This window comes from Dermacentor silvarum, chromosome 3 (genome assembly GCF_013339745.2).
Source record: "Dermacentor silvarum isolate Dsil-2018 chromosome 3, BIME_Dsil_1.4, whole genome shotgun sequence".
Classification (NCBI taxonomy): Eukaryota; Metazoa; Arthropoda; class Arachnida; order Ixodida; family Ixodidae; genus Dermacentor; species Dermacentor silvarum.
Genome location: NC_051156.1, coordinates 74,287,134 through 74,301,681, shown reverse-complemented (window position 1 = coordinate 74,301,681; position 14,548 = coordinate 74,287,134). Strand labels below are relative to the sequence as shown.

Here is a 14,548-nt window from a genome sequence, read left to right as displayed (position 1 = left end):
CCTCCATGCGTATGTGTTATTTTATTAACACATTGTGCCGCGTGGCAACCCCGGTGAATAATTGAAAAAATTGTTCACTTGAGACTGAAGAGTATTCCAAGAAACGGTCACTTTGCTACCAGGTTTAATGGGATGTTCGACGCGCCATGCTCCCACTGCAATAGTGAAGGAATAGCTCTTTCTTTCTCATAATACCTGCAGCTGATAATTAATGTGCTGCATGTGGCTTTAAATAATGATTAAATTCTTTTAAGAAAAAATGCAACAAGTTTGACTGTATGCTGATATAAGTCTAGCGTAATTGTAGCTGTCACGCATTTTTTGGCCTTGTTGCGCATATAGCAAGTTATTTGTTTTTCGGCCAGGTGCACCTTTCTCAGCCACCTACATTGGTTGCAAGCATGCACTGCAGGTACGTGAAAGAATCATACTTACTAAACACATATTTTTACCCTATTCACTCATATTTTTACCCTATTCACTCGTACTCATGGTGAAACCTTCTCGCTCATAAAAAATACTGCGAAATTTTTCAATGAAAACTTTATTTTCGCTAATGTTGTGATCATTTTCAAATAGAGTGAATGCCAAGCTTCCACTTTTGGGATTTAGCAACAAAACCCTAGTGCTGGTACGTCAGTGCAATATCTTGAGTTGGGAAGTATTTTCTGGTATTTGTTTGGGTCGTAACGGTGCCGTAAAATGTTATGAAAACTTTTAAATAAAATTTTAAAATAAAACATTTGGAATAAAACTTTTAGAATAAATAAAACGTAGTCCATCTTTCTTCATCTTTACACGCCGCGACTGCACGGCGGGGTGTCGCGCGCGCCAGTTTTGCAGAGAAGCTGTTAGCCTCTAGTTGGCCGGTATTTTTCCTGTCCGCGTGCGCGGTGTTCACCCGAAAATGTGGGCCGATTCCGGATTCCTAATGCTGTCGCATATCTCTTTGTCATCCAGTAAACTCTCTTCTTCGGCAGAAAGACAGTAAGACCTCGTCGCATAGATGGCGGCAGCAATCGTCGTTTCATAATATCATCGTACACTTCGCGTATTATTGGCACTAATTCCGATGAAAGTTTCATGTGAAAAGCAGGGCTGAGACCATCAACTCCCGGCGATTTCCTTGGTTTTAATTTACAAAAGGCCCATGCTATTTCACTCTCTGATATGCACTCATCCGTTTGCTGTTTTGTCTCGTTATTTATGCAATTAACGTTGCAGGCATATTTTTGCAATAGTTCACGGTCACATTTGTTACTTCTATATTCGAAGAGGTCCTTGCATGCTTCAGTAAAAGCCACCTCGATTTCGTTTTGTAACGTGAAAATACTGTCGACGCTTTGTAGTGCTTCTATTCTGTTTTTCCTGCCCCGCTGTTTTTCTTTTGTCTTGAAAAATTTTAGCGGTTCCTCATCTCTTAGCTGCGATTCCGTCCTAGACCGGATCATAGCACCTTTGTACTCCTTCTCCAGGATTGATAGCAGCTGTCCTTTGCACTCTTTGATATCTTCTGCAAAGGTGCCCGGGGGACAGTTTTCGGCTTCAATTAGATTTTTCAGAGTTCACATCAAGCTCAGCTTTTCGCTCTTCTTGAGAGCTGCTTTTTCGTGACCTTTTGTAAGTAAAACATCTTACATTCTTCTTTCAAGTCTTCCCACAATATGGCATCTATGCTTCCTCCATGCGTTTTTTCCTTGATTATATTCCTAATGCTGTCCCATATCTCTTTGTCATCCAGTAAACTCTCATTAGCATCCCCAACTGCCATTCCTTGCGCCTCCTTGTTGTTCTTTTCTTTTCTTCGAATATGGCTGTGACAAATGCATGATCTGAGAATGCGACGGGCTTCACCTTATAACGCACTTTGTATGATGAGAGATCGCTAGACACGTAAAGCCGATCAAGCGGGCCTTATAATCATTGGTGCTTTTTATCGACCTCCTGACATGGACAATACGTTTTCTCGTGAATTCCAACGGCTTCTTGAAATCATTACTGTTCGTTTTCCTAAATCTGTAGTACTAATCTTCGGTGATTTTAACTTCCCCGGTAGTGATTGGGCTAACCTTTCAACAGCAACCTACCTATCTGAGGCACACAGTTTCCTGCAGTCCTGTCTCGACTTTTCTTTAACACAGCTTATTACCCGTCCCACGCGATCTTCGGCTACATCCACTAATATTTTAGATCTAGTATTAACCAGTGATCCTGACGTGTGCTTCATCTTAACTCATCAAGATGGGCTATCTGATCATGATATCATAACAGGTAGTCTTGCAGTTTCCCTTCCAAGACGTCCGAGCTCTGATAAATACATCCAATGTTACAATAGAGCGGATTTTGACAGCATAAACTCCACACTATGTGACTTTTCGCTACATTTCCTCAATAGATGCCAATTTCAAACCATTGAACGTAACTGGGCTGAACTTAAAACCACTCTTACTGAACTAATTAATCGATTCGTCCCTCTAACAAAAATAGCCTGCACTCCGACAGCCCCGTGGTTTACCGTAAAGCTTCGGCGCCTTAATAATAAGAAAAAGCGTTTATATCGTAAAACCAACAAAGACAGCGTCTCAGATTCCTGGCATCGTTATAAGATCTGCGATAAGCAATATCAGTCACTGCTAAAATCATCTAAACGACATTTCATTACCCATGACCTATATTCTATTCTCACTAACAATCCTGAACGTTTTTGGCGCGTAATAAACCCGAAGAGCTATCCCGATATAACACTCGTTAATGAGCACGGTGATATGGTCCACCACTCGGAGTGTGCCGATTTATTGAATAGCGCATTTTCGTCTGTATTTACACAGGAAGACACCACATTATCACCATCCCTTGACAATCTCACTAACATATCAATGCCAGAAATAATTGTTAGCGAAGCAGGTATTTCTTCTTTACTAAATAAACTTCGGCATTTGATCACACTGGCATTAATAATAAAGTGTTAAAACATTTGTCACCTAGTTTATCACCTCTATTGTGTGCACTCTTCTCGCACTCTTTATCAACCAACACTATTCCGTACGACTGGAAGGTGGCAAAAGTCATACCCATTTTTAAGACTGGAGACCGAACTCATCCATTGAATTACCGCCCCATCTCCTTAACTAGTACTATTTGCAAATTACTTGAACACATCTTGTATACTGAAATTATTAACTACTTAGAAGACCACAAAATTATCGTTGATTACCAACATGGCTTTCGTCGGGGTTATTCATGCGACACACAGTTAGCTGGCTTTTTACATGACTTACCTTCATACCTAGACCTCGGTTTTCAAGTTGATGCTACCTTCCTGGATTTCTAAAAAGCTTTCGATCGCGTTCCTCACTATAGACTAGTACTGAAGCTAATGAACCTTAACATACACCCAACCGTTATTGGATGGATTAAGGATTTCCTCTCATCCAGAGTACAATACACATCTGTTAACTACAGCAATTACCCTTCTGCCAATGTAACCTCCGGTGTTCCACAGGGCAGTGTTCTTGGCCCTTTACTTTTCTTAATATATATTAATGACTTGCCTAACTGTGTGTCTTCCCACATCAGACTTTTCGCCGATGACTGCGTAATATATCGATTAATTTCATGTGACAATGACAAACATGTTCTTCAAACCGATCTTAACGCTATTAACACATGGTGTTCAACATGGTTGATGACTCTTAATACAGCTAAAACGAAGTTATTATCATTTACTAGGCGCAGACACCGTATTCCAACATCGTACGTAATAAAGAACAACATAATTGAACTTACAACTTCATATAAGTATCTTGGGGTTCACTTACAGTCTGATCTAACGTGGCATCATCACATCAGCCTGACGTTGGCACCAGCTAACCGCTCATTAGGCCTCCTCAAACGCAACCTTAAGCATGCTCCAGCTAAACTACGCAGACTAGCATACATCGCATTAATACGCCCCAAAATCGAATATGCATCAGCCATCTGGGATCCTTGTCACACCTATATCACCGAATAAACCGAATCACTGCAAAACCGCGCGGTCCGTTTCATTTTCTCTGATTATTCACCCTATACTAGCATTTCAGCACTAAAAGCTCGCGCTCAGCTTGACGACTTATCCTATCGCCGCAGAACTGCCCGCCTTTCGCAGCTGCACAAACTTTATCATCATCCGCATCTTCACCATATCTTCGAACCAGCGACAGCCTTCTTTCCACGCACAGACCATATCTTCAAGATAAAACGCATTAGTTGTTCGCTCAGCTCACTATGCTAACTTCTTCGTTCCCCGAACAATAGTTGCATGGAATAACCTGCCATCACACATTGCTACTCAAACCGATTTCGCAACCTTTCAGGAACTTTTACGCAACAGTTACGTGTAAATATCCATAATGTCCTATTTTAGCGTTTCTTCATACGTTGTTCAATGTATATATTGTTTTGATCATTTGTTTTACCGTTCTGCGTGTACATTGTATAAGTGTATTCATGTCTTATTAATTTTTAAGATGACAACTGACGCAGTTTCCAGCAAGACCTCGTATTGCTTCTTGTACATTGTATCTATTTTATGCCCTTAATTTGTTTTTCGGACAGTTTTGTATTTTCTCTGTGATTTTTACTCGACTAATCTATTTCGTATACTGTTTTATTTGTGTATTTTGCTAGTCGTCGTACTTATGTATAATTCTTTTTTTTTTTCTTTTTTTTCGGTTACGCGCAAAGCTCGCATTTTTTCATGTATCCGTTCCCCCTATGTAATACCCCTTCGAGGCCTTTAGGGGTATTTTGAAATAAATAAAATTATGAAAGAAATAAATAAATAAGCCTTGAGTGACAGTCGTCTTGCCAATGTGTAAAACCGTCATTATTTCCTGACGCCAGTTCGGTTACATCCTGCAAGTCATAGTCACGCAAAAGCTTTCGGAGCTCTGGTAGGCTACTATCCTGAAGTCGCTTTTTCGAACAATCGCAAGCACGTAAAACACAGTTGAAGTTTCCGGCAAATATGGTACGGCACGGTGAGTCAAGATACTGCCTCAGGTCCGAAAAGAATTCTTTTCGCAGCGATGCGTCATTCGGAGCATGAATCGAAATGAGCTTGTATAGTTCATTACGGTACACCAAATCCACACTGCATATACAGCCGTTTCGGTCCTTGTCCCATTCGGGGTATACTACTACCGCTGAGTGTTTCTTTATCAAAATGGCCGTCCCTCCACTGTCTCCAAAGGCAGGGGAAAATGAAACGAGTAATGGTTGCGAACGAAGTGGTTCATGTCTTCCAAATGCACACTAGATGAAAGTTTAGTCTCCTGAATAAATAAAATGTCAATGTTTTCTTGTAAGAGTCGATTTAGAAACCATTGCTTCCTCCTGCGTGCGACCAAGTTGACGCAGTTAAAGGTTGCTAGCTTTAAGTAAGCCATTTTGAAAAAAAAAACTATCGTTGCTCCGGCCGATCAACATACCTTGGAGGCGTGATATTCACAGGTCACAAAGTACGCTTGTGACGTTTCTTCAGGGACGGTTTCCGAGGAGCCTCGTTAACACGGTTCCTCTTGATGGCCGCGTTAGATCTTGCTTTTGGCACCGTGTTGCTCATATCTGCGGTCCTCCCTGACGTGCCTTGATCCTCGTCCGAACAAGGCACAGGCATCTTCTCAGCCATAGTGCTTGCGTCCTCTGGTGTTTCACCAGAGGACGTTAGGCAAGGATGTCCTATGTCAGCAGTTCGTTTCGCTGTGTACTGGAACCCCTTTGTCGAACAATTCTGAACGACGGTGACATAACAGGCTTCAGTTTTGCAGATACCTCACTGAAAGTTCTCGCCTAAGCCGACGACACGTGCCGACAGTGAGCAATTTCCGCCCCATTAGTGTTTTAACGACCGATTACAAAATTCTAGCTAAAATTATAGCTAGACGGCTTGACTTTGCCCTCGGAAATGTCATCGGGTACCATCAATCATACGGCATCAAACGACGTCGCATCAGTGACAATCTGCATGTCATGCGAATAATGTGCGAAGCCACTTCCGTTGATGGATCCAGGGTAGCGGTATTGCAAGTTGATCTGAGCAAGGCTTTCGACAGAGTAGCACATGACTTTCTCTTCACCTTGTTTAAGGCCTGCAACAGTGGGGACCGCCTTCTTAAATACATAAGTGTCTGCTACCGACAAGTATCGACGCGACTAGTGATCAATGAGCCAACAACACCAACAATACAGCTCAACAGGTCCGTTAGGCAAGGATGTCCTATGACAGCAGTTCGTTTCGCTGTGTACTTGGAACCCCTTTGTCGAACAATTCTAAACGACGGTGACATAACAGGCTTCAGTTTTGCCGATACCTCTCTGAAAGTTCTCACCTAAGCCGACGCTTATGTGTGCCTCTAAGGAATGTGTGCCTCTTATGTGTGCCTCTGCTTATGTGTGAGTCTGCCAAGGAATGCAGCATGTCATGGACTTCTGTAAAGTGTCTGGTGCTAAAGTGAATTGTGAAAAGTGCGCGGTGCATGGCTAGGTGTATGGGATTCAAAACCAACCACCTTTCTAGATGTGAAGTGGACGTCTGAAATCAATAGCTATCTCGGTGTGTGCTTTGATACTGCCAACCTACAGTACGGACGGATTACGATTCGAAGGGACACTCTCGCGGCAAAAGTGCAACAGTGGCACGGAAGAACTGTCTCATTTCTGAACAGAGCCCTTGTGTGCAATACTTTGTTCTTTCCAGCTGTGTGGTACTCAGCGCAGGTGATGCCCTGTCTGCCGGCACACGTGAATCGTGTGCATAGATTTTGCGCAACATTTATATGGGAGCCACATTTTGAGCGCATGAGGTGCAGTAATTTATTTTTAAGTAAGGCGAAAGGAGGCCTAGGGCTTGTAAACGTAGAGGTAAAACTAAAAGTTCACAGGTATCTTTTTTTTCAAAAACCAAAGTAATCATATTATCGTCATTCTTTGAAACAACTAGGCGGTGGGTACTTGGGTGAGTGGATTGATGGTGCCAAAGGAGTCCCACGTGTGCACACCCTAAAATTCTACAGGGAGGTGGAGCAGGCAGCTCGATTTTTTCAGCAGCGTTTTTCTCAAGAGTACCTAAAATATGTAAAACGGAAGAGCCTGTACTGGAACACTATAGATATGCTATTCCCACCACCACTATATCGGTCTCGATGTGGAAGCCAGCTCGAGTCTGACGTTTTTAAGCGTCTTCCAAGATATCCTGTAAAAACAGCGATTAAGGATTTTTTTGTTAAGTTACATGTCGAAGTTTTACCCATCAAAACATGGTTAAGTAATAAGGGTTTCTTTGTGCCGTGGTCAGCGAACTCCATGCTCTGCCCCTATCCAGAATCGTTGCAACACGTCTGTTTGGTTTGTACAAATGCAGCACACTTTTGGCACAACATACAAATTGTGTTTAATGTACAGATATACCCAAATTGGGAAGACGTAAATTTTTTAGAGTTGAACACCATAAAAATGACAGCTGTGTTGAAACCCTGATATTAATAGGTTTGTATGCAATTTGGAGATCACGGACTACATGCTAGCTCTAAAAAACGCGAAACCGGCGTGGACGCACTTTTGTGATGCTTTTACATAAGTTCGCTGCTTGACGGTGAAGTTGAGTTTAGCAAGACAATGACAGGTGTGGCAGAAGTGCCTGCAGCAAAGACTGATCTTCATGTAGATGTGTGATTCCCTCTCTTTGTGTTTATAAAACCTGTGAAATAAACGCTTCAGGGCTGGGTACTTGCTATGTTACATTAAGAATGAAGTGGATGGCTGTAAAAAAAGCGCTTTCGTGGCTCAGTGGTATAGTATCCGCCTCCCACGCAGCGGGCCTGGGCTCGATCCCGGCGGATAGCGGGTACTTTTTTTCGCATGCGATAGCGGCTACGCGGCAGCGGCGGCGGCATCATCGCGACCCGAAATGGCTATTGGAATGAGCCCATAACAGCTTACGCTGTAAAAAACACGTGACCTTCTAAATGGATTATACCCGCGTAAGGCTGAGGCTACAAGCGCTCAGCAATATCAAGCGAACAGTGCATACTTTCAATGAAATCGCCCATACAACACCTAACAGCATAGGTTTCAATCCCCTGCTGAGAGGATGCAACTTAGTCGAAGAAGTACTTCGTTGGCGCGAATCTGACCCCGCTATACGAGCGCGCGAAGCCGCAGCTAAGCGTCGGAAACGAGCCGAAGAAGCCGAACTGCGAAAGCAGCAACGCGACGATGCGAGACGGCGCATTATCAACAGTGCAGCCTTCACATGTGACAGGCCTGTAACGTGCTGCCGAGCTTTCTTAACAGCGAATTTGTTTGTCAGCTGTAAAACGCGCGCGTTTCGCGAAAAGCCAGCTGAGCCGTAGCCATGGCAACCAGCGACGCCGCAGCTTCCTGCCACTGCGTTGCCTAGCAACTACCTCGCAGAGCGTCCCGCTCTATACTCGGGAGAGACAAAGAGAAAACGAGAGCGAGAGGGCACGCGTCGCGCGCTATGCACGGGAGAGAGAAAGAGAAAATGAGAGCGAGAGACAGACAGAGAAACAAATTATAGCAGCACCAACGAGGCAACGCGCAAAGGTGCTGCCGACGCCATCCGCGCTTCTCCGTTTCCCCGCATAGTGCTGAAGGCTCGCGGTGTCCGTGACTGCAGCAGGCGCCTCTGGCGGCGGCTCGATCGAGCTCCCACCAGCTGCGGGCTACTGCGCATGCGCCGTGACGTCATCCCAGCGTTACGTCTGCTGGGCGCCGCCCGTACACTGTGCATAGCTTTCGGCCCGCTTCCCCTACGTGTGCTCGGACTGCAAGTGCTTCGCGAGGCGTTCCCCCGACGCCACGGACCACGAGGAAATGCTTATACACTTCGTATAACTTAGCATGACTTGGCATTACTCCGTATAACTTTACATCACTTCGTATAGCCATGACCAGGTAGGAACTGATCAGCTCCGCTGTGTCTTTAGCCTTGCGCCACTAGTGCAAGCTAATCCGATTTTTTCCCCTTTAGTGTCTTTAATGGCAAGGTGTTTTGGGGAACGCATGCCCAACTTCGTTGACATGCTTGGGTAGGCAATGAGTATTAGCATTGTTCGCTCATTTATGTCAGGCGCCTTTTTATGCAAACAGCTCTTTTCAGTAACTTGTACATTTGGTTTTAGTCCAACTCTGAACATCATTACCAACGGTTGTTTGTTGCAAGCATTCCTTGCTGTGTGAAAAGTTCCACAGTTTGAAATATTTATACGTTGTTTACTGTAGGTCTCTGCAATTTTATTGCAGTGATAGTTCAGTATAAGCCGTTTTAACGAAAGAAACATATAAAGACTTTAATGTATTAGAAGATATCCTTGGCTTCAACATTTTATGCCCTGAGCTGTGCTTTACTGCAGTCATATCTACATTGCTGCGTGTGTAATTTATACAGGATTTAGGTGGTGGTGAGCCACATTTATTTGCAAGTATTGCTATTCATGCTGCTTGTTCATAAATTGTCGAACTAGCACTCGCGTAAGCGATGATCATGTATTGTGTGAAGCATCGTGCAACATGTGCCAACGGGTTTGTTAAGAGTGCGCGCTTGAATTTTTAGGGCTACTATGAGTGCTTGCGCATGGAAGGTGTGATCCTAGGAGGCTTACATGTCACCATCACCTGTCCGGGGCCCGTATTCTCGCGTATCCGGGAGCGTGCACTTACTGCCACCCCTGGCAAGGTGGGTGTCTTTCCAAATATATTCAAGATCCGCAACTTTTACAGATGGTGGCGGCACCACGTGGTTTGTTTATTGACCTTCAGAGCGATGATTGGCCCGACGCAGAACGGGCGACTGTTGCGTTTTGTGGAATGGAAAGAAGTGCCGGCAACTGCCCTGTCATTGTCGTTTCAATGTAGGATATAAGTGTGGAATATTCCCAAGAAAACCGATATCGTTGGTCTACTAAATGTTTAAACAGAATGTAGAAAATGAAAAAATAACTAATAAATAAATCATGGTGCAGGATACAGTTATAAGACTTTGGTGCTCGGTCGTCGGAGGTGTGACCACCGAAGACCACAGGTCTTAAAATTGTACCTTGCACGGTGTTCTCAAATCGTTTTTCATTTAACAACTTGGAAAAGGCTAGCTGAACCACCCTATACATGCAGTGCATCTCGTTAAACGGATGTATCGCGAAAGGGCCGCGTTGTGAATGCCTGTTGCATTATTCCACGTGACACGCGCCCGTAAAGTACATTTTATGTATAACTGTCGGCATTCAGAATTTAGACTCTGTGCATCCTAGTCCTTTTTGTTATCCCTGCCTATTGTATTCATTTTCCTTGGACAGTAGAACCTCGTTGCTGTGAAGACAAACGCCGGTCCCAAATACATTCCCATAGGCGTCGGTGTGTTTCTTTCACTGATATGGTGAAGTCTGGTATAGTAAAGAAATGGTTATATGGAAGAAAAAGATACATTTCTTTAGCATATCTCAAACTAATGAATAGTCATGTGACTGAAGAAAACAAAATTAATCAACAGAAAAAGAAGGCAAGAAGATCTGTGACCTTAAAATGATGATGAAGTGAACAATGATAGCACTCACTCAGGTTTCAAGTAACAGTTACAGTAAATCCAACAATTTGCGCATGCACTGACTGCCTTGAAATCTTGTCAGGGTGGGCAGCACGTTTTCGTATTGCTGTGCGCTTGTCGAATGCTGGCAGCATTTACACGCATAATGATAGCAACCCCTCCCTTTATTTAGCCTTCATCTTGCGCGGAGACAGTGTTGTGCAGCCTTGGGCAACGTAAACCATGTACGTGAAGTCGTCCAGGGCCTGCAAAAGTCAACCCTGTATTGTGCCAGTCAATTGTTCATGGCTGCAGGCAGGCAGAGCGCTCCTTGCAGTACTGTCTCCGAAAGGTCTTTCAGTAGCCTCGTTTATCTTTCTTTTTAAACGTGGGACTGGTGGTGACAGTATTCGTTGCTTACAGACTCCCCCCCCCCCCCTCCACTCTAGGGACGCCACTGACTGAGTCATAATTTCACAGTGGTGCAGCTGAGAACGAGGTTGAAGGTTCGATACCGGCCATAGCGATCTAATTCCGTTGGAGGCAGAATGCAAGAAACGCTTGTGTATCGTACATTGGGTGCACGATAAAGAACACCAAGTGAAACAAAACACATCTGTAGTCTCCCGCGACATCGTGGCTCATAGTCAGGCCGTGGTTTTGGCACGCAAGACACCAGAATTTAATCAATTTAATTTTTAAGCTTGCACGCGTTTCTCACACTCCTTTTGCACCTAATTGAACGACACTTAGCAAGTGTGAAGGTTGCAAAACATGAAACAGCACAGTTAAACCTCCATATAGCAAAATTGGTAAAATTTGTTTCCTTTAAGGAATTTTTTTTGTTCAATGCAAATGAGCAAGGCTGCCGAAGAATTTTTCTTGCACGGCAGGGGCCGCAATATTTTCCGAACTATCAGGCAGTTCAAAAAGGAAAATTTGAATAAGACAAAAAAAAAATCATTTTGCTGAATTTGAGAGTCGGCAACAAAAGATACGGTTTCATGCCGTGTAGACGATATCTCCAGATCTGTGGTACAAAGCGAAGCCGGCCACGCTTTCACGTCCACTCTGCCCCCGCGGCTGATAGTGTCGCCCACAGTGGGACACCACTGTCATGACAAGCGCTGGCAGGGGGGAGCGAATGCTTCGTCTGCCTCTCGCTTCAACGCATCTCCGAAGCTCGAGAATACACAACCTCCAGTACTCAACGCGTGGGAAGACAGCGCACGTGATGCCAAGCCATCTCAGCACGCCCACTCTTTGCACACGCGACAGATTACTTCTAAAACAGGGCTAGCAGGCTGCGTATGCGCTCAGCCGCGCGGACAGCCATGTGCAGCCACGACGGCAATAGAAACTGAGACGTGCCCCATCCATTGAATGTTTTGGTAGTGCGTCGCGGCGGCAGTGAAATTTAATTATATTTAAGCGGTAAATAAACACACCTCGTTATATCGAGATTCCAAATATATGGTCTACTATGCGCAAGAAGTTATAAAGGTAAAATTTGATATATCGCGAATTTCATTATATTAAAGTTCATTATATGGAGGCTAAACTGTCTTTCATTTAGGTATTAAAGCTGTTCTCGAAATGCCAGACCTGGCTTCCACCTTATCGTGAGGCCGTAATACGCAGAGCAAGGTTTTTACATATCTTATAGAATAGTAGCACTAAATCTAATTATGATGACTCTGCATACCACTTAATTCTTCTGGCTGCGCTCGCGTCTAGCAGCCGTATAAATTGCAGGAATAGAGCAAGCAATTCTGTCGCAGCGTCACGACACACCAGCTCCTGCATATCGAAACCAAAGCTTGGTTTAGTAAACCAATACTTGTTATAGTCAATTATGCACTGCACTCTAAAGGTTGCCAGTAGTTTTATTAAAGTTTAGAGGGCTTGAGCCTTCATTACCCAAAAACGAAAATGAAAGTGTTATGTGAGTATTCCTTTAATTAGGGGGAATACCATTTCCTATATGAAATTTTTTTATGCATTGCCTCAATGTGAAACCAGCTTTTGATGTGGTTGCTGTTTCGTATGTATTACAGCATGTATGAGTAATAGCTTTTCATCTTTATTCAACTTTATTTTTACGCTGTTTCCTACAGCTGTACAACAAGAAGGACACGCCTAATGCTCGACTCATGCCCACCGAACGCTGCGCTCAGCTCATCGCTGTTGCCATAGCCAATAAGATGGACGAAGTCTGGATTTCCCAGAATCCCATACTGCTCCTCGTTTATTTGGCACAGTATATGCCATCCATATTCAGAAAGTGAGTGCACTTTCGTTTTTGTTTGCATTCACTGTTATCGCTGTGATACAGCTAAAGTCTAGCAGAGCGAAATATGGAGGAAATGAGTGTGTTATGTTTTTTTAGGCTAAATCTTCTAGGAGCACTTGGTACTGGCACAGCAAGTATAGGCACACACATGGGTGTTTAGTGCATGCGATTCACTATTATTGTGGCCAGATTATAAAACAAATTTCTTGAAGAAATTTGCCATGTCGCTGCCGTAATAACAGCTGAAACTTATCCTTGGCAACACTGTGAGTACAAACTATAAACGTAACATTCAGCCTTGCGTGCACCCTGCATATTCGCCATATGAATACATTCTTTTTAGAGTAAAACTGCACTGGCATATGTCGTTTTAGTTTTTGTTCGCCTTAAAATTGTGATTTTTTATACTGTAGCTTACTACTTTTGTTCACTTTTCAACATAAGGTTGCAAAATCTTCAGGGATTTTCAATGTGTCATGTAGGCACACAACACCCCCCACATCCCCCCCCCCCTCAAAAGATCAAGGCTTTGATGTCGAATTTGGGGTCATCAGTGCCTTATTATTTGGTTACGTCCTGAATGCGAGGCTGATAAACCTTTGTCGAGGAACTGCTTCCATAATGCGTTCGTCACTGGTACGTAAAAGTAAATCCAAGTTAAAACGTTTTGTGCAAGTGACAATAAATTGTCACACATTAAATTGCAGGGGACAGTCTCTTACAAGGTCACTTCCTCATTACTCGACAGATTACCGCCACTAATGCCAGGATTTTATACCATAGTTATTTAAGATAACCAGGAGACACAGTACATACCATGCTTGGTGCATGTTTGGAGGACATGTGTGAAGCTTATACTTGTTTTGGCCTTTTTTATTGCAGCTATGTTGTGAAGTTGCTGTTCACAGAGGATAGGGTGAGGAAGATGAGGGAGGGCCAGTAGAGTCGCCGAAACATTCCCGTGGCTGGTTGTTGAATAGTTGCCCATATGCTTGTCAAGTGACCTTGTTTTTCAATACACTTTTCCTTGTGCTCTTGTATCAACATTGAAGCACAGCACATCGGGAGCATGCGGAAGCACTCTGCAGGTACAAAGCATGTTGATCAAGCTTAATTTAAAGTGGGGGCCTGTGAATAAGCGTAGTATATGTACAGTTAGATGCTGTGTGCCCCTGTTTTGGCAATGTTATGAACCTGGTAACTTCACGAGGACAGTCTTTCGTTGCCACGCAGTTTGTATTAATATGACTGATATTGTTGCTAAGATACCTGTTTGTATACACAATAAAATGTAGAGTTTATAACCACATTTTGCTGGCTCTGTGTTCTCTATTGTATATTTGGCAGAATTGTGGAGTACTTTCAGCACTTTCTAAATGCATGTTAACAACTCTTACAGTGCCAACCACTAAAAAATATAATGTTGCACTAGTGTGCCAAATTAAAAGTGTCAGTGTAGTTAAACAATCTAGCATATCCACTTTATTGTTGTTTTCTTGCGTTGTAAGGGCAGGTGAGGGTAATGTGATTAGTGCCTGACAGCGATATAACATGGTTGCATAAGGCTAAGAAGCGACCTCACAGCTATATAAATTGCACACCGGGAGCAGTGCAACCTAAGCATTTAAAAAAGCTTGTCCCGGCGATTACCTTATGTAGAATTGCATGAATAA

General features: G+C 43.5%; 1 protein-coding gene across 3 annotated transcripts in view; it reads left to right on the top strand.

The window, feature by feature from the left end:
• The window catches only part of LOC119445505 (dehydrogenase/reductase SDR family member 7), an 80,644-nt gene extending 66,338 nt beyond the window's left edge, over positions 1-14,306 (top strand). For 2 of the 3 annotated variants that reach the window (XM_049663344.1, XM_037709777.2), the window contains exons 5-8: positions 366-412; positions 9,617-9,739; positions 12,700-12,866; positions 13,758-14,305. In XM_049663344.1, the coding sequence (XP_049519301.1) occupies positions 366-412; positions 9,617-9,739; positions 12,700-12,866; positions 13,758-13,818 (398 nt within the window). In that variant the 3' untranslated portion in view covers positions 13,819-14,305. Of the gene's footprint in view, positions 1-365; positions 413-9,616; positions 9,740-12,699; positions 12,867-13,757 lie in introns of all 3 variants that reach the window. The other variant, XM_049663343.1, reaches the window with a different exon arrangement.
• The last annotated feature ends 242 nt before the right edge of the window (positions 14,307-14,548 follow it).